The following is a 24,347-nucleotide window of genomic DNA, read 5'->3' on the forward strand; positions in this document are numbered from 1 at the left end:
AATAAATACAAAAAAAAATAAAAACAAAGGGGCAATTCCTAAATCTTTAAAAAAAAAAGAAGAGTGAAAATGAGTGTTGTAGTTGAATCTAAACAGCCATCTCCCTTTCAATGGGAGAAAAAGGTGGAAAGGTTCGTTGGGGCCAGATCTTGGAGACCTCGAATGCTATGTTTGGGAATGTGTTCAAGAGGCAAGCAGACAGGAGTTTGAGCAGGTGAGGGACAGGATTACACCTGATTCTGAGGACAACACTCTAGTGCAGGGGGAGGTAAGACAGGGGAGGAAGGAGGTGAGGGTGCCAGATGCAGAGCTGGGGACTGCCAAGGGTGCAGGGACAGGGCACGGCTGGCTCTTTCCTCAAGGAGCTCAGAGCTCACCGGGAAAACTGGACACATGCGCATCAACGCCCAGAGAAGAGGGCCATGTGACAAATCTATCTCTGCCTTCAGGTGGATGCCAGGGAAACAAGGTTCTTGATACCTTGTCTGCAAAATGGGGTGATGGCAATATATTTACCTCTCCAAATTGTATGAGGATATAGTCATTTTAGGCAAGTGAAGTGTTTAGCACATGCCCGGAATACAGGCATAGCTCCATGCAGTTCTATTCAAGCACACGTTCTGGCCCTGGTCAGCTTCCAGGGTGGAAGAAGCTGACTGCATTCTGTTTTTTTGTTTTTTTGTTTTTTGCACAGGGGCAGAGGAAGGAGGGGGCGCTCAGGGGCTAAGCAGGAGATGAGACTGGAAAGCAGGTTGGGGCATGCGTGTCACGAAGATAGCGAGAGCCAGTGGATCAGGCTTCTTTTATTTCAACTTAATTAGGACTTGACTCCTATCTCCCTCCCCTGGTTCCATCCCCACGGCACATCTTTTGTTCCTGCCATGGGACCTGTGGCTTTTTGAGTTGAGAGACCAACAGCCCAGGACACAGATGCCTGAATGCAGATAATCTTGATAGGAAGGCACCAGGCTGTGTTACAACAGTGGCCGGAGTGCTATCCTGGTTCTGGAGCCAGCACTGTTTACCCGCTGTGTGAGCGGGGACAGGTCAGCCCAACTTGCCTGGCCTTTTCTTCTCATGTGATAAGGGTGTTGGCCACTGGCATCTAACATGCCCTTGGCCCTAGCCTATCTCTGAAGCTGAGGTGTTTGGGAATTCCAAGGATTACAGGTGCATGGCTGCAATCCCTGCTTGCACGTCGATGGCTCTTCAATGTCTCTTTCCCGTCCTTTCCTCAAGTCCGTGCTTCAGTGTCACAGACACAACTTCTTAAGTGCCCCCTGGGTATTCAAAGTCAACATGTTCAAAATTGGACTCATCATTTTCTTCTCCCAAACTTGTTTCTCGTCTTATGTTCTGCATCCCAGTTAGTGACGTTCAACCACAGCACTCAGATAATCCACCTAGTAACCCAGCAGGGGAACCAGGACTCTGGAGCACCTGCCATGCCTTCATGCCCTGAACATACCACACACATCACATCCAATGAGCTGTTAACGCCTATTAATTCTGTCCCCCCCCCCAATACCTCTAGTGGCTGGTCCCTCCTCTTCCCTCCCACTGCTACTGAACTCATGCCCTTGGGACAGTGACAGATGCATTGGCCTCTCAAAGTGCGTGACCTCCTGGGTCTCCCATCTACATTCTGCTTAAGGCAAATACCTGCAGTTGTCAGCTCCTTACTCCACCTGCCTGAAATGCCTTTCCTTTTGCTCGTGCCCTCATGAGTCTTACTCCTCCTGTGAGACCCTGTGCCCTCCTCAGGAGCCTTCCCTGACTTCCCTCTCCAGGCCAAGCTGAGCCTGTCCTGCTCTGTCCTTTGTGCCTGCTCACAACACTTGCCGCACCCTCTACTGCGCTTCAGCTAGGTGCGTTTGAGAGGGCAGGGGCTGTGCTGTCCAGGTGTGCATGTTCAGCACTGTGCACAGAATGCGGCACGTTTTGCATGGTAGAGTGGGTGTTGCTGTATAATCATACCTAAGTGCATGACTTTGGGGAGAGGTGCCCAACTTGAACCCCAGCTGATAGTCACAGAATCATACAATTTGGCAAAGATAAGGCCCAACCTCGTGGATAAAGTCCAACCACTCATTTATCTATTCAGTCTTTGTGTTTTGACTCCTTCTGTACTCCAACTGTACTGGGTGCCGAGATCCCAAGATGAATGAAATACCACTCTGGGCCCCCAAGGAACTTGGAGGTCAAGGGTTAGAAAACCCAGGTAAGGGTGTCCTGTGCAGCTTATGAACAGCTGCTATGGCCTCAGGATGGATAAATGTATGCATTTGTCTCTTATTGGGAGGTGTGGTGGCTGAGGTTCTGTCCCACCTCTCAACTGAGATGTTGTGACGGGGGATTGAAGTTATTTAGTATGAAGATGAAAAGGACTTTACCAAACCTGCACTTAAGAGCAGGGTCAGCAACATGACCAAATTGCATGTAGAGCCCATAATCATGTCCCCTGACTTGGACAGGAACCAAGGGAAAAACCATTTTAAACCTTGTGCCTGTGTGGTATCTCCTACCTGGTGTTCATGTTTGCATTCAGTATCTGTATCTGTAGCTGTGATGTGATATGTTGATCTGGGTGGTCTGAAAAAGTACAAGTTGAGTAAGAAAGACCCCCATATTAAGAAGTTTAACATCTAGGGGAGCTAACTCATGCATGAATATAACCAAAATGTAATAAATCACAGAAAGATTGTGGGATAGCATTTATAAAGTGCTTTGAGGTTGATGGGGGGTGGGAGGGAGGGGAAGGTAGGTGATGGGCATTGAAGAGGGCATCTTTTGGGATGAGCACTGGGTGTTGTATGGAAACTAATTTGACAATAAATTTCATAAAATAAAAAATAAACAAATAAAAAGTAAAGTGCTTTGAGTTTCCGCTATAAGCTCAGGTGATCTGGGCCAGCGAGAGCTTACAAGTGGCAACAAGCTGCTAAGTAGGACCAAGGACACAGGCCAGTTACCTGGGGACAGATCTGCTCACTGACCATAGGTGACCCATAAGTCCAGCCAGCCTCAGGCCTCATTCCTGAAACTTCTATTGCGCGTAAGGTGTGTGTGGGGGTGCTTGGATACTTGGGGTCCAGAGCATTCTAATTTTGCAGAGTCTTCAGTAACAAAGAGAGGGTACCACTTCTTAAACCCAGATGTCTGCTCTCATTAAAAATTTTTGGCAATCTGGTAATGGGACCGATCCCAAATCGTGGGGATTTAAAATGCCCCAAGTTTTGAAATATACATCCTCCCGGTACAAAACTAACACGTTCCTTTCCTGGTTTTTAGAGAAATTGACTCACTGAGTGCAAAGCACTGTTCAAATCAGAGAACATACAATGCAGATTTTTTAATTCCCAGTTTTTTAATTGTACTGCTTGGTCTCAGAGAAACAAGCTTTTGTTGACATGGATATTAGAGGAACAGTACTAAAATACACCAAAGATGGTCACACAGCCCACGGTATTTACAGGGAACACCCTCTGTCTTTCCCATATGCTGCGTGGAAAACAGGGTCAGAACGATCCTGCAGAAACTTCCCGATGAAAACAGCATGGTCAGCCGTTCCCAAGGCTGAGCCTGGCTCCGGCGGAACCCCAGCTAGGGCTCCAGCGCTCCCTTCGCTGCTCCAAAGACTTGGTGCCAATCCGCCGGCGCCTGTGTGCAGCCGACAAGAGGGGCTCGTGGAGTCCAAGGTCCCTAGAACGGGGCTAGGTACAGGGCACCCCACCCCACCCCCCTCCCCTCCTAGACCCATCAGAAAGATACTCCGGATTATCAACCCAGGAGTCTCGCGAGCTAAATCCAGGATGCCCCTGCGCCCTCCCCGCCCAACCTCCAGGGTTAATCGCTCCTCCCCCTCGGGGTCCGCTTCACCCCACTTCCCCCGCCTGGCGCCGCGGAAGCGCCTCCCCCCCCCCCCCCCCCCGCAGGGGGTTCCAGGACCTGCATCACCAGCCGCCCCGACAGCTTCCGCAAAACACAAAACAACAACAAACAACCAGGGGGTTCTTCTTTGTTCTTTCACTGGGTTAACTCGGTTTTTGGAACGCAACTCCCACCTCCATCCCAAGTAGGCAGACTTCTCTCACCTTCTCTTCAAATGCGGGCCGCTTCATTCTGTGTTCCCGGCCCAGGGCTAACGGCTCGTTCCGGATTAAATCTCATAGCAAGCCTCTGGGGAGGGCGGTGGTGTCCGTATATTACAGATGCAAAAAACCTGAGGTACCAAGAGTACCTTGCTTAGGGTTTTAGCTACTAATTAGATGGGCACAGCTGGATTAGGAGCCCAAATCGGGTTTGACCCCAGAGCCCTAAATCTTTATTGCTGTTCTTTACACACCGAGAATAAGAATAATAGCTAATACTTATTGAGCAGTTACTATTTGCCAGGCACTGTGCAAAGGATTTCTCCAACCTACTCTCAGAGGCGGGTATGCCACTTAACCACTTATTGGATCTTGATCAAGTTTCTTAAACTCTTCTTGACTCAATTCCCTCTGCAAAATGAGGCTAAAAATATGGCTGCTGTAAAGAGTAAATGAAATAATAGGGGCAAAGCTCTGAGAACACAGACGGACACATATTAATCCCCCCAAAAGTCCTATTTATTTTTTACCATCACCTCAATTTCACAGGTGAGGAACCAGACTTGGAGAGATTAAGCTAGTTAGCCCAGCTTGCTCAGTGCACACTGCAGCGTGGACTTGCTCGGAAGTGGTGCGGCACGCGGGCCCGCCCGCAGGTGAGTTGCACCTGGCAGCTGGGAGACTCGCTTCTCAGGAGTTGGAGCACCGTGCTCTGCAGCCCTGAGGCCTCGAAAGATCCTTAGCGCACGCACGAGGCTGGGGGTCGCCACGCTCCGGATTTGGGCGTGCGAAAGCCCTGGCGGTGTCGGGGGTCCCTCCGGACCCCCTCAGAAGCACTGCGGGCGACGCCTGTGTGCCAGGGCGAGCTCACCAGCGGGCGAGGAGCCGTCCGGCGTCAGGAGCCGCCCAGCCGCCCCGCGCACACACATTCACCACCCCGCCCGCCCGGGGGCCGCTAGCCCGGAGCCCGCCGCCAGCCCGCGCTCCCCCGCCCGCCGCGCTCCCGGGCGGAGTTTCCTCCTCTGCTCATTGTTCCCGGCCCAGCGCCCGCCCCGCCCCGCCTGCCCCACTGCAGCCGCCCGCGCGCTCCTGGGCGGTGGGGCGGGGGAGGGTAGGGAGAGGAGGGGAGGAGGAGGGGGCGGGGCCGGGGGCCGGCGCGGACGGGACGGGAGTCGCCGCAGCCGCCGGCCTGGCCCAGCCGCGCAGACACCGCCCGCGACGCAGCCACCCGCCGCTCCTCCGCCGCCTGGCTCTGCGCCTCAGTTCAGCTCTGCCGCAGCGGTCGCAAGGAGGGGCCGCTGGAGCGCGACTCGGGAGCCCCGGGTCATCACCCGGCCGCCGGAGCCACAGCCGGGCCTCCCTGAGCGGCGCCCACGCTCTCGCTGTTCGGACGCTCGCACCCGCAGCCACCTGCTCCCGGCCCGAGGCCAGGACACGATGCGCTCCGCGCTGGCGCTCTCCGCGCTGCTGCTGCTGCTGCTGCTGCTGCCGCCGCGGTCGCTCTCTGATGGTGAGTGGTGGCCCGGACTCCGCTGGGACCCCACCGTGCGGGTGCGCCCCCAGCCGGGCCGCACCTCGTGGCGCGACCTGGAGCAGCCCCTGTGCTCGCCTTTCGCTGGGGGCACACGCGGAGCCCTGACCTTGAACTATTCACGTCCCTTCCGAACCCGCGAACACTGCAGGTGCCGGGCGGGAGCGCGGATCGTCCCTGGTCCCCGTTCGGGTGGAGTGGGAGGTGGATTGTGGATTGTGGATTGTGCTGGGGCAAACCGAGGGGCGACAACCCTAAATGGGTTTGCGGGCAAATAGAGCGGGGAGTTGGGGCATGGCGAGGCTCAGCGTTTTCGCGGGATCTCCCCCCCTCCCCAGGTCTGGTCACTCTTTCTCTCCGTTTTTGGAGGGGATGAGCAACGGTATTGTGTAGTCGATGATTCCAGCAAAACAGCAGGCTGGAAGCTCACGCGGAAGTCCCTGAAGCAGGTGACAAGCCTCCAGTAACAGCTCAGGCGGCTGATGTCTTCTGCGTTTGCAGAGAGGTTTTTTTTCCGAGCAGTGTGTGCAGTTCAGCCCACCTGAGCCTGTGTTGGGACAGGTACAAGGGGAGTAAGTGGACCTTCCACAGTCAAAGAGTCACCTAGCTGAGTAGGACCCCTGTCTCCTTTGCCACCAAAGGAACTGCTCCCTTCTTGGCCATGGCCAGGAAGGTGAGACACCCCCCTCCCTTTTATAAACAGGAACTTGTCTCCTGGAACAAGCTTGGATACACCTTAGAAACAGCCCTATTTTTTTTCTCAAGGTGAAATGTTATCCTTTGGGGGAGACGGGTGGCTGCAGACTCCTCCAAGAAAGTGTCCCAAGGCCCCTGAGAACAGCTGGAGGCTCGGCCCCAGGAAAGAGATGAATTTCTTTGTGGCCCGCCTGAGCACATGTCTGCCGCGAGAAAGAGTGGGGGTGGCGCTCCTACCCTAGGTAGGGCCAGGAAGACTTTGGTGACAGCCCAGAGAGGGAAGGGACCTTGCTGCTGGCAGGCGCTGGCATTTGGGGCTGAACTCTTAGGGCAGAGTGGGAGGGAATGGCTGTACAGCCTATTCTCTGCACTGCATGGAACCGTTCGTGGTCGGGGGCTGGGTCTCAGAGGGCAAACAGGTGTGAGCACACTGCTCTCAGAGGGCAAACAGGTGTGACCACTCTGTGGTCCGTGGCCCTGAGGCTCCACCAGCTTGGCCTGTAAAAAGGAAAGGGCACGGTCAGTGGGCAAAGGTGTTGTGCCCCCAAAGGGTATTTTGTGGTGTGAAGACTGGTCTGAACAGCTCTGAGGGTGACCGTCACCTTGGATTTGTACAACCTGCAGGGCCGAGAAGATGCTGGAGTGTGGCCACTCCTGAGCCCTGCTCTAGGAGCAGCCAGACTTCAGCATGGGTCTTGACGTGCACCTTTTTGGAGCGAGCTTCTTAGCACCACCTAGAAGGGAGATGGGTTGTGTCAGGAGGGATAGGCTAGTTTCTGGTGCTCCAGAGCCTAGAGACTGAGCTGTGAGGAGAGGCTGGGGGCTGTTGTGCACTAAGAAATGCTCCAGAGCCACCCAGGGGAAAGCTCGAAGCCCAGCTTGCTGCTGGCTTCAAGGCTGGGATTGCCTTCCCCAGCATCTGGGCACTGCCCAGAAACTGCCTCTTTCAGGAAGCCCTCCTCAAGCCTAGCACAGGGCAAGGCACGTGGTAGGAGCTTGGTACATGTTAAACAAGTGTGGTGAACAGGACCATACTCCCATCCCCTCCTCCCCAGCAAGTCTCTGGGCCTTTCCAAGCCCCGAGTGCCCGATCCCTAAAATGCTAGTGCCATATATAATAAAGGGATAAAAGGAAATACTTTGAAACATGTAAAGCACAAGGGATTATTATAGTAGTAGCAGTAAAGTTTATTTATTTATTTTGAGAGAGTGCATGAGAAGGGGGGAGGGGCAAAGAGAGAAGAAGAGAGAGAGGGAGAGAATCCCAAGCAGGCTCCGCACTGTCCATTCAGAGCCTGGAACTCAGGAACCATGAGATCACGACCCAAGCTGTAATCAAGAGTTGGACACTTGACTGAGCCATCCAGGCGCCCTTGTTATTATTTTTCATACCTTGAGGCAGAAAAGGCTGAGGGGTGCAGGTGTGATGTTCAATGGCTGCGCTGAATTTAATACCCTCCTATGGGGACTCCGTAAGGACTGTTCCATCTCTGCCCTTCCAAAGGTGTGGCCACCTGGGCTGCAGTCACCAAGGATGGTGTAACCCCCGACGCCGTTGGAATACCGTGATGCGATTGTAAACAATACAGGATTATAGTGAGTCTCCTCCACAAAGGAATTACCGCACCCAGGTCCCCTGAGAGCTTACCTTTTAATTAACAGGGGAGTCACACAGCCTACAGCATAAGCAGCATTAAATCCAGGGGGCCTGACAGTCCATGAGACTCCTTTTCGTACTTTTGGTTTGATATTCATTTAGTGGAACCACATGGCGAGCTGTACGAACGGGCCTCAGTTCCCTTATCTATAAGATAGAATAAAAGAGCAGAGAGCACCTCTAGTTTCTGGGGTTTTCTGGCCCAATATCTGCCAGCTGAGTCGTACTATCAATCTGATCGAGTCATTCCATGGGTGAATCCTGGAGAGGGAGAGGCAGCTTGGTGTGGTGGAAAACACTCAGGGGCACCTGGTTGGCTCGGTTGGTTAAGCATCCGACTTCAGCTCAGTTCATTAATTGGAGCCCCGCATTAGGTTCTCTGCTGTCAGCTCAGAGCCTGCTTCGGGTCCTCTGTCTCTGTGCCCCTCCCTGCCCCCACTGCCCCGTCTCTCAAAGTTACATAAACGTTAAGAGAGAAAGAGAGAGAGAGAGAGAGAGAAAGAAAGAAAGATAGAAAGATAGATAGATAGATAAATAGATTGTGGGTCAAATAGACCCCCGGAGACCATAGACAAAATAGTGAACCTCTTTGAGCCTCGGTTTCCTCAGCTGTAAAATGATAAAGCTATCTTGCAGGTTGCCCTGAAGGTGGGCGAAAACATAGAATGAGCTTGACAGTGTGCCCAACTACTCAAGGTCAGAGCTTAATAAATCCTGGCTGTGATGATTACTCAACCATATTAACTGAGAACTTGATTGGTCTGGGGCAGCTGAGTGTCAGGATTCTGCTAATGTCTGTGGGAATCAATGGATAGGTAGTTGCAAAGACTGAAGCCTTAGTGCCATAAGGTGTGGGAAAAGGAGGCACGTGGAAAAGAAGTGGTAAGGTGTGGGTAGGGGTGACCTAGGCAAAGCTTCCTGAAGGAGGTGGGAGTTTATACAGGGGTTTTAAGATAAAAAGGGTCACGGTGGGGTGGGCTAGCTGGGGCTGAATGAATTGCCGCTGGAGAGGAGACACGGGCTAGGGGTCATGATCTGGGTTCTTGAGGTGGGGAGAGCTGCAGGAAGGCCATGGGGAGGAGGTGAGTTTTCAGAGCCCGGGGGGGAAAGTTCTATGGGATGAGGTCAGGGCATGGTAGATATTCCAAGCATGGTCCTGCTTTGGGCATGGCTCTGAGGCAAGAGGGAGCAAGCCATGGGGGTTGGGAGCAGACTGGGCTCAACAGGTGAGGGGCGAAGGGGAGCGGTAGGGGTCACAAAGGCACCAGGTGGTAGCTTTGCCCAGAGGGGAGGCACGTGTTGGAGGGGTGTCCTCTGGCAGGCAGCAGGGCACAGAGGTGGGGCAGAGGCACGGATGCTGAGCCACATCTGCCTTTTCCTCAGGCATCCATGTTTGAAGGGAGAGGAGGGGCTCCTGCTGGGTGGGGTTTGATACCTTTGCCCTTGGGAAGCTGAGAGAGGAAAAGCCTCCCACCTGATTCGAATTCCTCTGAGCAGGGAAGACTAGAGATTTAATTTAACCCTGGTTTACACCTGTCCTCAGGTATCATCTCTGCCAAGAAGCCTTCCCTGGTTTCTAGATGGACACAAATTATGTTCCGTGGTCTGTTTGGGTCTCTTGCAGCCTGTGGGGAGCCCCTCCAGGGTAGGGGCCACAGCACATTTATCTCTCCGTCCAGGGCCCCAAGCAGCAATGGGCACTGAGCAGTTGCTCAAAATTTTATCTGCACCTTTCAACTGAGGGGAGCCGGGGCCTAGGCCCTGGTTTCAGGCTTTTGGAAAGGGAAGCCGTAGCCCAGCTCACATCCTGGGCAATGATGCTGGCCAGTGAGCTCTTTCTGCAGCAGCCGGAACTGGCAGGAGTGACTGCTGAGGGTTGGAGCTTTGGGGCTGGGGATCCAGGACCTGACCAGCGGCTGCTGTGGGGACAGCTTGGCCAAGCTTAGCTCAAGGCCCTCCACTCCTAAGGGAAGTGGGAGGAGCCCTGTGGACAGCTCACCGCACTTCTTGGGGAGGGGGGTCGGGATTTAGATGGTCCTACCCTAGTGAGAGCTTGTTTCTTTACATCCTTGGTGCAGAGGCTCCGGGAGCCCTCTGCAAGTTTGCTCAGTGGAAGCTCCGTGCCAGAGAGAGAGTGACCCTCTTCTGCCCATCCTCCGCTCAGCAGCCCCAGCCTGAGCCCCAGCCTGCCTAGAGACTTCCTCAGACCTAGAGGCCAGGGAGCTTGTCCCTCAGCTCTGGGCTCACTTCCTATTTGTGCTTTAGGGTATGATGCAGGGCCGGGAGCTCAGTTGGTGGGTTTTCCCTCACATTCTGTTCCCAGGAACATGGGTGAATTTGCATAGAGTTTCTCTTGTCATGGGTCTTGTCAAACAAGGTTGCAGATCTAGGTTTATGACTCTGGGCCATACAAGCCTCGTGACTGTAGGTATTCTCTGTCTCTCTCTCTCTCTCTCTCTCTCTCTCTTTTTTCTTCCTTCCTTCCTTCCGAGAGAATCTTAAGCAGGCTCCATGTCGAGTGTGGAGCCTGACACGGGCTCCGTGCTAGTGAGATCATGACCTGAGCCAAAATCAAGGGTTGGACGCTGAACCAGCTGAGCCACCCAGGCGCCCCTGTAGGTATTCTCTTAAGGAAAGCCTTCAAGAGAATCTCCACAGAAGATCCATTGCAAGGAGCCTCTTCATATTTGCAGTAGCATTTACCATTAGATTGCTACAAGTAGGCTGTTCAAAATAGAATTCAACTGGCAAAGGGTAATTTCCACGCTGCTTCTAAATAATCTAGAAAATCACAGAACACAGAATCCTAGAGCTGGGAAGCCTTCCGGAAATCATCTTCTGCACCCACATGTTTTTCAAATGAGGGAACGCAGACCAGGGAGTGGGTTCACTTGGCCAAGTCCTAGTGACTCCCAGTGAGATGCATGTGCAGCCATAGAATGTCAAGAACGGGACTGAGCCTTTCTGTGCTAATTCCCTCCCGGGCACTGGAGAAACTCATTAGAACCCTTTCTAGAAAGGGTTTCGTGAAGGTGAAAACATTATACTGTGCCCAGACTCTCCCCATCCCTCCGCCTTCAGGGTATGTTGAGAGTTGGAGCTACTTTATTCCCCAGGAGTTAGGCTCTCCAAAGGTTCTCCCTGTCATGTCATGTCACAGTGCGGGCCACCATGCTGGCCACTCTGTACATGTCTGTCTCCCATTGCCTGTGAGCCCCAGTAGTGACTGTAGCATCCAGCCAGAGTCTGGAACGAATGAGTGGGGTGCTTACCTGGTGCCCAAATTCAGCCCTCCTCACATGCCCCCCCATCCCAAGCCCTTGTACTGGCTCTGGACTGTGGTCTCACCCTGTACCATGATAGTAATGGCTGGCGCAGACCCTCAGCTTTGCTTGGCCTCCTGGCCACCCATCCTCCCTCTGTCCCCACCCCTTTCCCTGACAAACCACCGCCACCCTCTCTTCCTTTGTAGCCTTATCCCCCTCGGGTCAGCCACCTCGCACTTCCCTGCGGCCAGGGCGCAGGGTGGCACCCTGTCCGCCAATTGTCATGGCCGGAAGGCCGTGTGCCTCAGCCCAGGGGGAAGAGAATTCTGACGAATGGCTGACTGAGGTTTGCCATGCAGCCCCAGGTTGGGGTGCTGGGAGACACATGGGCTGACCAGGAGCCCAAACTGTCTGGTCTCGAACCTTTTAGCGCTCTGACCCAGGTCAACGTAGAAGGGACACTGGGGAGACCAGCCCTGGTGAGAGGGGCACTTTGCAGGCCTCACACCCCTTCTTACCTGAAATTCATGGAGTGCTGTCCAAGGGGACCCTCTGTCCCCATCCAGTCCGTTTCTCATGCCGGCTTGGCTTTGAACATCCTCTCTGGAGCCACAGTCTTCAGCCAGGATAGCACGAGGTTGTCTTGGGACGGCTTTTGTCTCACAAACCATTCCAGAGAGGGGAGACTGAGGCATAGCACTGAGGACTTGGAGTAGGTGACATAAACAGCTTTCCCCCCAAATATCCACGTGCCTCACTCCCTCATTTCTGTTAGCCACCGTCTCAGAGAGAGCTTCCGGGCTGCTCGCATAACACGCCCCCCTCTCCTTACTCAGTGTGTTTTCTCCATAGCGCTTATCACCTGATGCATGCTCGTTTCTGCCTTTGTGTGTCTCTCTCTTGAGTAGACTGTAAGTTCCGTGAGGGCAAGGTCTTCTGTTGTTCATTGCTGTAGCCCCAGTACCTGGAACAGTACCTGGGAAATAGTAGATACTCAATAACTGTTTGCTGAATGAATGAGTGAGTGAGTGGCCGAGCTGCCTTAGAACCCAAAGTCTTGTCTGCTAGTTCTGAGCCGTCCACTTGCAAGGCTCTAACCTGGTTCCAGAAGAAGAGAGGCAGGTGGCTGGTGAGACCAGCCCGGGACGTGGGAGGGATGGTTGCCTGGGCACGAAGGTGGAGCAGGACTCCTGAAGGCAGGGGTGCTGTGGGAGGTGCAGCCGCCTCATAGCTGCTTCTGGCCACCTCCCCGCCCCCAGGGGACCCTTCTGTTGAAGGTCAGGGCTGCTGGTTGTTAAAACTTAATTTGGCTGCTCTTAGCAACTAAAAAATAGTGGACTGACCAAGACAGAAGTTGTCTGTCACTCACGTGAGAGAAGTTCAGAGCGCTGGGATGGCGGTGTGTTCTGCCATCATCAGCATGCTGCCTCATGGTCCAAGATGGCTCCTGGGGCTCAGCTATCAGGAGAAAAGAACAAGAAGCCTGTGGCCCCTCTTTCGAGGGCACCTGCCAGAAACCACACACAACACTTTAGTTACATTTGTTGAACAGAACTTGGTCCTTGGCCACACCTAGCTGCAAGGGAAGCAGGGAAGAATACTTTGATTAGGGAAGAGTATTTTTTATTTCAGGTACCCATATATATGCCTAAGCAAAAACCAGTGGTTCAGTGATAAAGAAGTCAGAAAGAATGGATATTGGAGTAGGTCACTGGCAAATACTACCACAGGCTGAGTCCCTGAAAACCTTGGGTTTCTCTGCAGCTGCCCTCAAACCTCGTCTTGCCAATCAGATCAGCTCTGCTTGTGTGAAACCCAAGTAGTTGTCCGCCATGGCCAAAGGCCTTGCCCCCGCTCTGGCTGAACCATTTTCAGCTTATCTGTTGTCTTTTTTGTGGCTCCAGCATGTTGGTGTACTGATGGAGGGTTTCCTTGTAATGCGTAAAGAAACCCAGCTCCCTCCCACACAAGCCCCCTCGCCTTGAGCTGCCCTAGTGTCCCAGGGACTCCGATGAGCAGGGCTTCCTCCAGGGCTGCCCCTGGGGGACCTACTTTCTCTCACTGCCCTTTGAATGGCAAAGAAGTATTTCTACACCCTATCCTCCCCTTCCTAGCTCAGCAGGGGCAAGTATGGGGCCGAGGGAAGTACTGTCTTCAATGTTTGATCCATGGGGCACCTGGGTGGCTCCATCGGTTAAGTGTCCGACTTTGGCTTAGGTCACGATCTCAGTTTGTGGGTTGGAGCCCCGTGTCAGGCCCCGTGTCGTGCTGACAGCTCAGAGTCTGGAGTCTGTTTTGGATTCTGTCTTCCTGTCTCTCTACCCCTCCACTGCTCGGGCCGTTTCTCAAAAATAAATAAACATTAGAAGAGATTAAAAAAATAAAATAAATATTTGGTCCATGGACACTCCTGAGAGCACCAGCTGGAGGCTGGTGGCTTTCCAAACTGGTGGAGGTACTCTATGGAGCTGTCGTGGGGGCCACTGAGAGGTTGGGGTACACACCTAGAGAGGAAAGCTAAGAGAAGGCCAATTTGGGGGCGGACTTTTCATCCCACCCCACTTTGCGCATCTCCGTTTTTATCTGTTCTGTAGGGTAGGTCTCCACATAAGAGTTCCTCTGAGAAAAATTGTGTTGTCAAGGAGAAGAAAAACTGAAATCTCTCAGCATGATGCGCCAGGATGTGAAGTTAGAAGCGTGGAGTTTAGCCTGGGCTTTGGCACTTGCTGGCCTTGTGGTTTCAGACTTGTTCCTTGGCCTCCGTTTCCCTGGCTGTGAAATAGGTATAATGCCTTCCTCTGCAACTGTGGGTTACACACTGGTGATGCGCCTGACGCAGTTTGGTTTTACTTCTTTTACTGGCTTTAGGTCTAGCCCAGCGTGCGATATGATGAAGCAGACCTGTTCCCCCCTCCCCACCCCCCAGCATGTGCCATGACCTCTCTGCGCTAAGCTTTTGCCCATTTATTCACTGTCCCACAGCCAGGCCCTTCAGGATGAGGGCCTGGTTCTGAGGCTGTGGTAAGCCGCACTCCCAGGAAGGGGCTGCAATGTCCACCCCCCTCCCTGCCTCCCAGTTCCTGGTTCCCACCTGGTGCTTCCCACTCCATTTCTCAGGGACGCTGCCCTTTCACCTTAGGCTACAAGTCAGACGGGTTTTCCTGAAGCCACCAAGGCCCTGATCCTGGAGCCCCTGAGGTTCTGGCCATCACGCTGTGAAATGGAGGGTCACATCCTACTGCTTTTTTTCTGGATTGGTGTCCCTCTGGCTGCTCTTTCTCCACTGCCCGTGTGCAGGCCACAGATCTGAGTATCACCCTCTAAATAGCTTCCTTCCTCCTCCTCCAACCCTCCCTGACTCTAGCACCAAATTCACTGTGGCACCATCCGAGCCAGGCAGCGAAACCTGGTGAAGGTCTTTATAGCCTCTCTGCACTCCCCTTCGGGGAGGAGGGGAAGCAATCCAGCAGCAAATATAAACCAGGGAACTGAGTATCTCCTCCCGGAGGTGAGAAGTGGGAGGAAGATAGAAACTACTCACCGAGCGGCATTTGACTTTCTGCACCGTAATCCCCAGGGACTGGTGCTCTTGTGTCTCACTTTACCCATACGGTAAATCAGGGCTAGCACCCCACTTTTTTTCCTTTGGTCTTGTTTTTTACTTTTAAGTCGGTAGAATAAGCTGGGTCTCAAACTGTGCCCAAAGAGAACACCAGTAGTCCTCAAGATAGTAAGAGTTCTCCCAGTAAATGTTTGATAAATGAATAGAAAGTTTGTCGTGAGTAAAAGAGACGCATGATCCAAAAGGTTTGGAAAAGGCTGCCGACTCGATTCCCCTTCTTGGAAAGTCAGTGCCTGTTAGGATCTTAAATGCTCCCAGATGCCCCTTACCGAATAGCCTTTGCTTAATTCAGCGTCCTCCAAATGTACTTTAACCGTGGAAACAACCTTTCCTCCTCCTTTTTAGAACATCCACGAACATCTGGTGGGGGCAAATACGGATAGGAAGATAGAGGGACCGCCTGCCCCAGTTTGCCCAGGACTGAGAGGTATCCAGGGATATGTGACTCAGGGCTAGAACCCACGCAGTCCTATGTAAAGACCGGACCACTGGGTGTGTGCGTCCAGTCTGGAGCTTTGCTAAGCAGGACCTTCTGGAAAGGGAAATGCAGCCTGACAGCGCCCTCCTTCCTGAGGGGATTTGTAGGAAACCACATGGAAGCTTGTGGCCAGAATAAAGGCTGCTTGTACCAGAGTCAGTGTAGGGAACAGGTTCCATTCCAGGCCAGTGGCCCTGCATGGGTGCTTAATAACGGTGTTGTTTCTCAGGTAGGAGTTGAAGGCATTATTACGAAAATTGTAGGTGGGTGTGTTTTTGACGTTTGATCTTTCCACTCAGATGGGGGCAGACGTGGCCTGCTGGTTGATTCTGGCTGCTTTTTTTTTTTCCTGTTGTGCCTCTGCTCCTACTGCTTTGAGTCCCTGTTCCTGACAACATCACAGTTTCTGTTTTAAATCCAGTCTGAGGCTGTCCCCCTGTCCCAGGGGCTTGGAGAAGGGGATTCCCAAGGCTGTTCTGCCAGCCAGCACTGCCCTGGTGGCTCACCCGAGGCAGTGGTGCTGGGGCTTTGTCCTCAGCCCAGGGTAACGCCGAGCTCCTCCACCTTCGGGCTGTCATTTTTCTGGGAGCCAGGGAGCCAAATGGTGGAAAGGGGGTGACTCGTTGGATGGAATCACCGGCTTGCCCGTGCTTTTCGAGCTGCTGCCAGCACATCATACATCCTCCCAGTGGCGGGTCAGTGAGCGTGGGGTCCCCTCGCTCAGGCACATGTAGCTCCACACCCCAGGCGTAGGGGGCGCTGCTGAGTAGAGCGCGCCTGGGTCTCAGCCCGTCCCTGCGCGCGGCAGTCCCGTGCTATGAGCCCAGTCCCCAGCATGCCCCCTTCTCCTGGCCAGGCCACCGCATCCGGAGACCCCGGAGCCCCACACGGAACTACTTCTCACCCTGAGCTCATCCTCGTTTTCAGCTTCTCAGTGGCCACAGTGGACATTGGAGGGCACGTGCTGTCGACAGCTGGCTCCTGGGGAGAGGCAGGGTGGGAGCTTGTCCACAGGCTCTCATTCTCCCCTTGGCATCCCGGGAGGTTGTACTTGGCTGGAAAAACACTTTGGCTTTCCTCCCAGGCACCGGGGAGAATCTGGAAGCCTGGTCCTGACCGCACAATATCACATCTCTGAATTCCATGAGCTCTCTCGCGCAGTCACGACATCACACTAGCTATAGCTGCCCCAGCGCCTCCTGTTAATTAAGCTTCGGTATACGTAAGTGTGTCTGTGTGTATGGGGGGTGACGGCAGGCATAGGGCAGATACCCAGGAGGGTCCTGTGTTGGGTGTTGAATACAGGGCAGGGAAAAAAAGAAAACGGGTTTGTAAGAGGAAGATGCTCCCTCCCTCCGGGGCCGGGAGTCCTCCCTGTGGGCCTCAGTTTTCTCATCTGTGGATAAGGGGCTGTGCCCAGCCGCCGGTTATGCAGGGCGGTGGACTCAGCCACATGTTGGCCCTGACTGCTCGGTAGCTCGCTGCCTCTCTGGCCCCTGCTTCCCCAGCTGCTTCCTCAGCGGAGGGGTGGACATCAGCTCCTTTTCCGGTTGCATCTTTAGGCATGATGTCATTACTGTAAAAGCAAAGACCAGTCTGTAAGGGAAGACGAGAAAGGCAACAGTCTCTGGGGGCTAGTATCTCCAAAGTCCTGTGGCCTTGGGTTGTGCCACACTCCAGAGGATTGCACCCGTTTTCCAGATGGGACATCCGAGGTGGGAGGATGGTGGTGAATTACCCAGCCACGAGCTAAGTCTCGGAGTCTTGAGGTTCCAGCTAGCTCCTTCCAACTTAGGTATGACTTAGTGCTCTGGCCCTGGGAGCGGCCAGATGAACTTGGCCTGGCCATCTGTACCCCTTGCATGGTAGCAAGACTCCTAACACAATAAAGAGCGTGGAGAAAGAAAGGGATGGGAGCATGGGAGGCCAAGGCATAGGGGATGGTTCTTCCCCTGCCTCCACCCATTCAGGAGCCCCAAGTCTGACTTTGGTGTCAATCTTGTGTGACCTAAGCAAAGCCTTGACCCTCTTTCCTGACCTGGGAAGTTTCAGAGGGAAACATTCCATTTTGCTCGAAGTTTCTTCTGAAAAGAAGAGCCGTGAAATCACTGTGTGTGCGTGCGTGTGCACCTTCCGTCCCCCCTCTGATGTAAGCCCCCTTGACTACTTTTAGGGGATGAATTTTCAGCTGCTTGGACACCTGGCTCCAAGCAGGCTGGCCCTGGGATTCTTGATTCACTTCCCAAGGCGGCGCCCCGTAGGAAACCCCGCTTCCTTGAGGAGCTCTAACATCTCAAACGCTGGGGGACAACTTGGCTTTGTTTAAAAGGAACGAGGCTTTTAACTTTCCCCCCACCACCGGCCTTGGCGGGAGGGGGTTGGGGGGGGGGACAAGAGAGCCAGCCCTCAATTGTTTAGCTGTATTCATTTATGAGGTTTGTTTGTTTCTCTTTAAGCAATACTCCTACCAGATCCCTACTTCCCCACAGGCAAGCGGACCTCCTTTGTCTTTAAACTCCAAAGAAATCCAGATTTTGAGCTTAACAGGGGAGTAGTCCTGTTTTTCCCCGTTTCTTAGGGCCAAGCATAGTCTTGGGTGATGGAGTTTAGACTTTTTTAAAGTTGTTTTTTAAAATTTTACTTGGGGGGGGCGCCTGGGTGGCGCAGTCGGTTAAGCGTCCGACTTCAGCCGGGTCACGATCTCGTGGTCCGTGAGTTCGAGCCCCGCATCGGGCTCTGGGCTGATGGCTCAGAGCCTGGAGCCTGTTTCCGATTCTGTGTCTCCCTCTCTCTCTGCCCCTCCCCCGTTCATGCTCTGTCTCTCTCTGTCCCAAAAGTAAATAAACGTTGAAAAAAAAAAATAAATAAAATTTTACTTGGGCGGGGGGGAGGATGCAAGTGGGGTAGGGGCAAAGGGAGTGGGAGAGAGAATCTTAAGCTCCAACGCAGGGCTCGATCTCAGGACCCTGAGATCATGACCTGAGCTGAAATCGAGAGTCGGACACTTAAGTGACTGAGCCACCCAGGCGTGCCTTGGCTTTATTTTTAACTTGCATTGCAGAGTAAGTGGGGTTTCGGGTGGGGAGCCAGCTAACCTGAGCCTTAGCTCCCCTCACCCCAGCACACACACATTTCGCCTAGGGAACGTGTACTAACGTGGATTATTCTGCAGCAAGAAGGATGCAGGTGTTATTCCTGGAAGGGGAGAATTCTCTCCAGGACAGAAAAAAAAAAAAAAAGTTTGGAAATTTGGAAGGCTGTGCTTGCTGCCTTAACCTTCAGCTTCCAGCAGGCGGAAACTGGTCATTCCCGGGGAAGTTCACAGGCCCCATTTCACAGAACTTTCTCATTCGGCTCATAGAGCCCACTATCTCACCTTCTATTTGGGACTTCCCTCTGGCTTCTGGCCCTTGTTTGTTTTCAGCCTGGAGCGGAGACTGGTCCCTGGTGGAGGTTTCCAAGGGCGGTGGAGAAACCGGTACGCATCTGGTTATTTTCATGGCTTCGGGACCGGGAAGGTGGCGTGGGAATGACAGCGTGCTCCCTCAGAAAAATATTTACCAAGGTTGTCTTTGAACTGACCACCGAGGGAAGAGTTGGATTCTGAGTGTGCGCAGGCTTTGGCCGGAAGCCTGCGTGTGCCCGAGGGTTTAGAGAACAGTAGGTGCCCCGGGGGAAGCGGTGTGGTCAGTTGCAAAGTTGATGAGGCATGCGCGAGCCGTGGTGGTTCATTGTCATGGGTGCTCGCCTCCTGTGGACAGCCGGGGCTGGATCTGCTCTTGCCCCCACTGCCCCATAGCCAGTCCCCAGCCTGCTTTGCAAAGAGCACAATGGTGGGACCTTCCCAGAGAGCGTGGGAGACGCATGCAGAGCTCTCAGTTCAGTGTCTGGCCCGAATGATAAGGCCTCAGTAAGTGCAAGATAAAAGCTTAAGAGTGATACGATAAACTGGTTTGGATGGGGGGGTTTGTAGAAAATGCCACTGCGTGAGGAGGGAGGAAGTACGTACTTGTGTCCTGTGGTCTCAGACCTGACGCAAGCCCAGGGGGACGCGCGGTGCCCCACCGGTTCCCAGCCCTAGCGTGCACACATTTGTGTCTCCAGCACGCAGGAGGGTGTTGGCAAGGTTGTCAGCCTGCCTTCCCATCCAGCCAGACCTGCCCCTCTGCAGATTTGAGGTATTTTGACATTTCCCCCCAAAGCTTATACATTTTTTTAAGTGCTCATTTTGTTCCAAGGTAGCTATTTCTCTCTCCCTTGGCTGACAAGTCTCCAGACGCCTCAGGCTCACACAGGACCTGGGGTTCACACCCCAGGGCTCGCTCCTTTTGTGCATCACACACGGGGACCTTGAATCTGATCCTAAAGATGGGCCACAGGGCCCTGCGTTTCCTCCCCGGAGCACTGCCCTGTTGTCCTGACCCTTGTACAGGAGCCCTTCCTGGAGCTGGCGAGCTCAGCTGGCTGGGCATCACCCCTGCCGGCGCCCAGGCCAGGGGGTTGGCGGCTGCTGGGCACGCTGCCCGGTCAGACAGATCAGGATTCACATGGTCTGCAGCAGCTGAAGGGATTAGGAGGCCCTGGGAAGGGTATTGTTTTAAGGAGGTTAGCCTGTCTTTCCAGCTCAGGAAGAGCCCCAGCCCCTTTCCTGGACAGGCTGGCTGCCCTCACACCAAGCCTGAAACACCTGCCCCAAACCTCCAGGGGTCAGCACGTGCACACTCATTAGGAATAGCAATGACAGGTGGCTCAGAGGTCGGTAGCAGGCCCGGGACAGGGACATCCGGGTGGGTGGAAGGAGGAACCCGGCAGGGGCAGCGGGGGCTCGGGGTAGAGGCAGGACTACAATCTTGGGTGGCACAGTTGACCGGATTCCAAGCTCTCCTCATACCTCTCTGCCTCCAGCAACAGAATTAGAATAATGAGTAATCCAAAGAATGTATTTAGAAGCTTCCTGCTGAGGAGCTCAGTCCTGTACAGGATGGGGGTGGGGTTCCACCCTCTGACCCCCACTTGGAGAGCTTCTGATGAGGGTGGGGTGGTGGTGTGCAGTCAAGTCTGGCCTCTCATTGTCATTAGGGGGGACTGCCGAGGTCATCGGAGCCACCCCTCTGTGAATCCTTTGGAAATCAAGGCCTCCTGAGGCAGGTCCTCCAGGGAAGCAGGACAGAGCACAGTGCCCCAGAGCCCCTGAAAGCCAGATCTGAGTGACAGCTAGTCGGCCAGGGTGTGGGTCTGGGACGACCAAGCTGAGTGGAGTGGCTGGAGATTCTGTCTGGGTGCGGGATGTGGAAGCTCAGGAAATGGGGCCTGGGGCTAGCAAGCATTCCGTTTCCTAAGGACCACCCCCCCCCCCCCACCCGCCCTGTCCACGCAGCTCAGCCTCCCAGCCTCTGCTCGGAGCTGTGTGCAGGGCAGGCAGATGTTCCCCCAAAGGCAGGAGCTGCAGTGTTCATGCAGAGTGACTCCGTGCTGGGAGCCACCCGAACACCCATCAGCAGTGGAATGAGTGAGACATGGGGGGATGTCCACACAACAGAGAACAAACAGTCCACAGCGACGCGCCGTGGGAAGGATGAATCGTGCAAATAAGATGCCAAGGGAAAGAAGCCAGACCTAAATGTCAGTAGTGTGGGATACCATTGATAGACACACAGTTAGCCCGGGTATTTAAGTCAGATGAGAGCTTACCCTTGGGGGATGGAGAGTGACTGGAAGGAAGTACGGTGGACTTCCAGGATCCTGTGTCCTGTTCTGTGATCTGGGTATGGGGGTGTGTTCCATCAACACTTGTGCTGGCTGCAGTTCTCTGAACGTATGTAATTCTTTTTAAGTTCCTGTATTCATTTTGAGAGAGAGAGAGCGCGAGCAGAGAGGTGCAGAGAGAGAAGGAGAGCGAGAATCCAGGCAGGCTCCATGCTGTCAGCTCAGATCCTGATGCGGGGCTTGAACTCCCAAACCGTGAGCTGAAATCAAGAGTCGGTCGCTGCTCAACCGACTGAGCTACCCAGGCACCCCTGAATACATGTAATTCTTTACTAAAACACTGTTAAGATACAGGAGGAGGGGCTGTTCTCTGAGGATCTCCTGATCCAACCCAGCAGCCCAAACCCCAGGCTTCCAGAGAGTTCAGAGGGGCGGCCCAGGGAGAGAGGGTCTGTGGACCAGGAGCAACCAGCCTCGAGGGGAAGAGGAAGGAAACCACATTAGGTGCACCGACCTGCGTGTCTGCTGGCCGACTTCTACCTTGGCCATTCCCGGGAGGGTCAAAGGGAGTACAGTACTAGGTGGCCCCGAGCTTGGGAACACGGCAGGCGCCTGCTGGGGATGGGATGGGTGCCCGACAGGTTCCGGTGCGAGGAGACTGGCCAAGGCCCCTCCCACGATACCACCAGTAAATGGTAACAAACAGGGCCGAAGAAGCGGGGGCGGGGGTCCCTCTGTAGGGACCACCATGCACGCTCACCTCTCCGATGTCTGTTATTGGACTGTGGTGCTCTCGCATTTTTTAAGTCCTCCTTTTCTATTACTTGAGTAGGTAGCAGTTTAGGTGTTTCTGCTTGTGGTATGAATTGCAAAACCTTTTTGCCACCGTGGTTTCTAATAGTCTGCTGGTACAAGTGGCCCTCACTGGGTCCTTCGGGGAAATCACAGAGGCTCGCGCACGCGAGGGTGGGGTGGGGGGGGGGGTCTGCAAACTACAGCTCAGGTGCCTGCATTTGTCCCTGCAGTTTTAGTGGGATGCGGCCACAGCCATGTGCACCACACATACTGCCTGTGGTGGATTTCCTGGCTACAGTGCAGTTGAGGCCTAAAGCAAGGTCTAAAATATTTACTCTTGAGCCCTTTGCAGAGAAAGCTTGCTAATAACCCCTGTTATACATTACTGTGTCACGATGTCATCGTTCCACAAATGGAAAGCAAGGCCTGAGGAGTGTAAGTGGCCCCGGGCTGAGAAGCCGCCTGAATCAGCACCCCGGGGTGCTCTGGGAAGAAAGCTGGTCCTTGGCTGACTGCGGGCCTAAGCCGCCTGACCCTTCAGTTGCTGTGGTGCTGAACAGGTCAGTTACCTTTTTTCACCTCCGTTCCTTATCAGAAACTTCCGGAGTTTTTCAGCATTAAGCAAGCTACCACATCAAAGCCCCCCCGCCCTCGGTTGGCATGAGGACATTTTAATATGTGAGTTCCCCACCTTTAAAAAAACATTTTTTTTTAATGTTTATTTACTTTTGAGAGAGAAAGAGAGCACGAGCAGGGGAGGGGCAGAGAGAGAGGGAGACAAGCTCTAGGCTCTGAGCTGTCAGCACAGAGCCGGAGACCCATGAACCACGAGACCATGACCTGAGCTGAAGTCGGACGCTTAGCCGACTAGGCCACCCAGGCACCCCAAGTCCCCCACCTTCTTAAGGGCCAGACACTTATCAGGTTCTGTCATCTTCACGCACACCCCTCAGGGTGGGATGGGGAAGGAGGCCGAAGGCATATAGTTTCGGTTCACCGAGGAGGAAACCCAGGCCTGAGAGAGAGGCACACCCAGCGTCAGGGGGTGCCCTGTGCACCCCCATCACGTGGGCTCTCACGCCAGACGCTGGTCCCAGAGCCCATGTAGCCTTAAACAGCTCTCCCTGAAGGGAGCCTGAGGCTGCCCGGACTTGCCCTGTGAGGCTGTGGTCTGGGGTTGCTGTCAGGGCAGAACTGGAGGCTGCCACCAGAAAAGCCCCTCCCTCCCTCACCCCTGCTCTCGTTCCCCCCACCAGGCTTCTCTGAGGAGGTGAGGAAACACTTCCTGGAGCAGGAAGATTCCCACTTATCCCTTCCTCTTATCTGGGAATTTGCTTGACCATAGCCACCCTGATGCTGTCACCTTCCCCTGCCCCTTCTCCTAAGAGGCTGTGCTGCCCTGGGAAACCTCGGGAGAGACCCAGTGGGTCCGAGGATGCCTTGCGTCCACCCTCCCCTGTGTCCAGGCCTGTAGAGATGTGAACACCCCCAGAGGGGGAGGCATGCGGACGGTGTGGCTCTGTAACCAGGGGAGTTGTGGCCGAGGGCGTAACTCCGGGCTCCCAGAGGGTATAATCATTTCTTTTTTTTTTTTAATTTTTTTAATGTTTGTTTATTTTTAGAGAGAGAGACAGAGCGTGAGCAAGGGAGGGGCAGAGACAGGGAGACACAGAATCCAAAGCAGGCTCCAGACTCTGATCTGTCAGCACAGAGTCCGACACGGGGCTTGAACTCACAAACTGCGAGATCGTGACCTGAGCCAAAGGCAGACGCTTAACTGACTGAGCCATCCAGGCGCCCTGAAATTGATTTTTTTTAAAGTTTATTTATTTATTTTTGAGAGAAAGAGAGTGTGAGCAGGGGAGGGGCAGGGAGGGAGGGAGGGAGGGAGGGAGAGAGAGAGAGAGAGAGAGAGAGAGAGAGAGAGAGAGAGAGAGAGAGAGAGAGAATCCCAAGCAGGCTCCGTGTTCTCAGTGTAGAGCCTGAGCCGGGGCTTCAGCTCCCAAACTGTGACCTGAGCTGAAATCAAGAGTCAGACGCCTCACCAACTGAGCCACCCAGGGGCCCTCTGAGTACGTGCTCTTAACCATCACCCCATACTGCTTTCGTGGAGGGGAAGGGAGAGGGTCACAGTGGGACAGGGCAGGGATGTGTGTAGGCTGGAGCTGGCCACCCGCAGGCTCTGGGCCACGCTGTTGGTGCAGGGAACAGGAGAGAAAGGAGAGTTGTTGGCTTGGGGAAGAAGAGGTGGGATGAGGTCCTCTGGCCGTGTGCCCTCCCCTTCAGGGAGGAGAGTGCCCAAGGGAAGCCTGCCTTTCTCCACTGCTGAGGGACATCCACGTTGGACAGTGGCGGCCCTCTCCTGCCCAGGGAAACAGCCAGATGGGGCCCCACCCTGGGAGCGAGTGTCGGGCAGGCCAGCTGAAGCAAGCTGATAAGGGCAGAACAATTCTAGATTTGAAGAATGCCCGGAATTATCTCCCTTGAGGGGGCAGCTCTGCGCCC

At 54.1% G+C, this 24,347-nt stretch overlaps 1 protein-coding gene across 1 annotated transcript in view; it reads left to right on the forward strand.

Moving 5' to 3' along the window:
* The first annotated feature begins 2,160 nt into the window (after positions 1 to 2,160).
* The window catches only part of PODXL (podocalyxin like), a 56,848-nt gene continuing 34,661 nt past the window's right edge, over positions 2,161 to 24,347 (forward strand). The window contains exons 1-2 of the mRNA XM_086681777.1: positions 2,161 to 2,221; positions 4,810 to 5,601. Coding sequence (XP_086537903.1) covers positions 2,161 to 2,221; positions 4,810 to 5,601 — 853 coding nt within the window. The remainder of the gene's footprint in view (positions 2,222 to 4,809; positions 5,602 to 24,347) is intronic.

This window comes from Puma concolor, chromosome A2, assembly GCF_028749965.1.
Source record: "Puma concolor isolate L17-30 chromosome A2, mPumCon1.1.hap2, whole genome shotgun sequence".
Taxonomy (NCBI): Eukaryota; Metazoa; Chordata; class Mammalia; order Carnivora; family Felidae; genus Puma; species Puma concolor.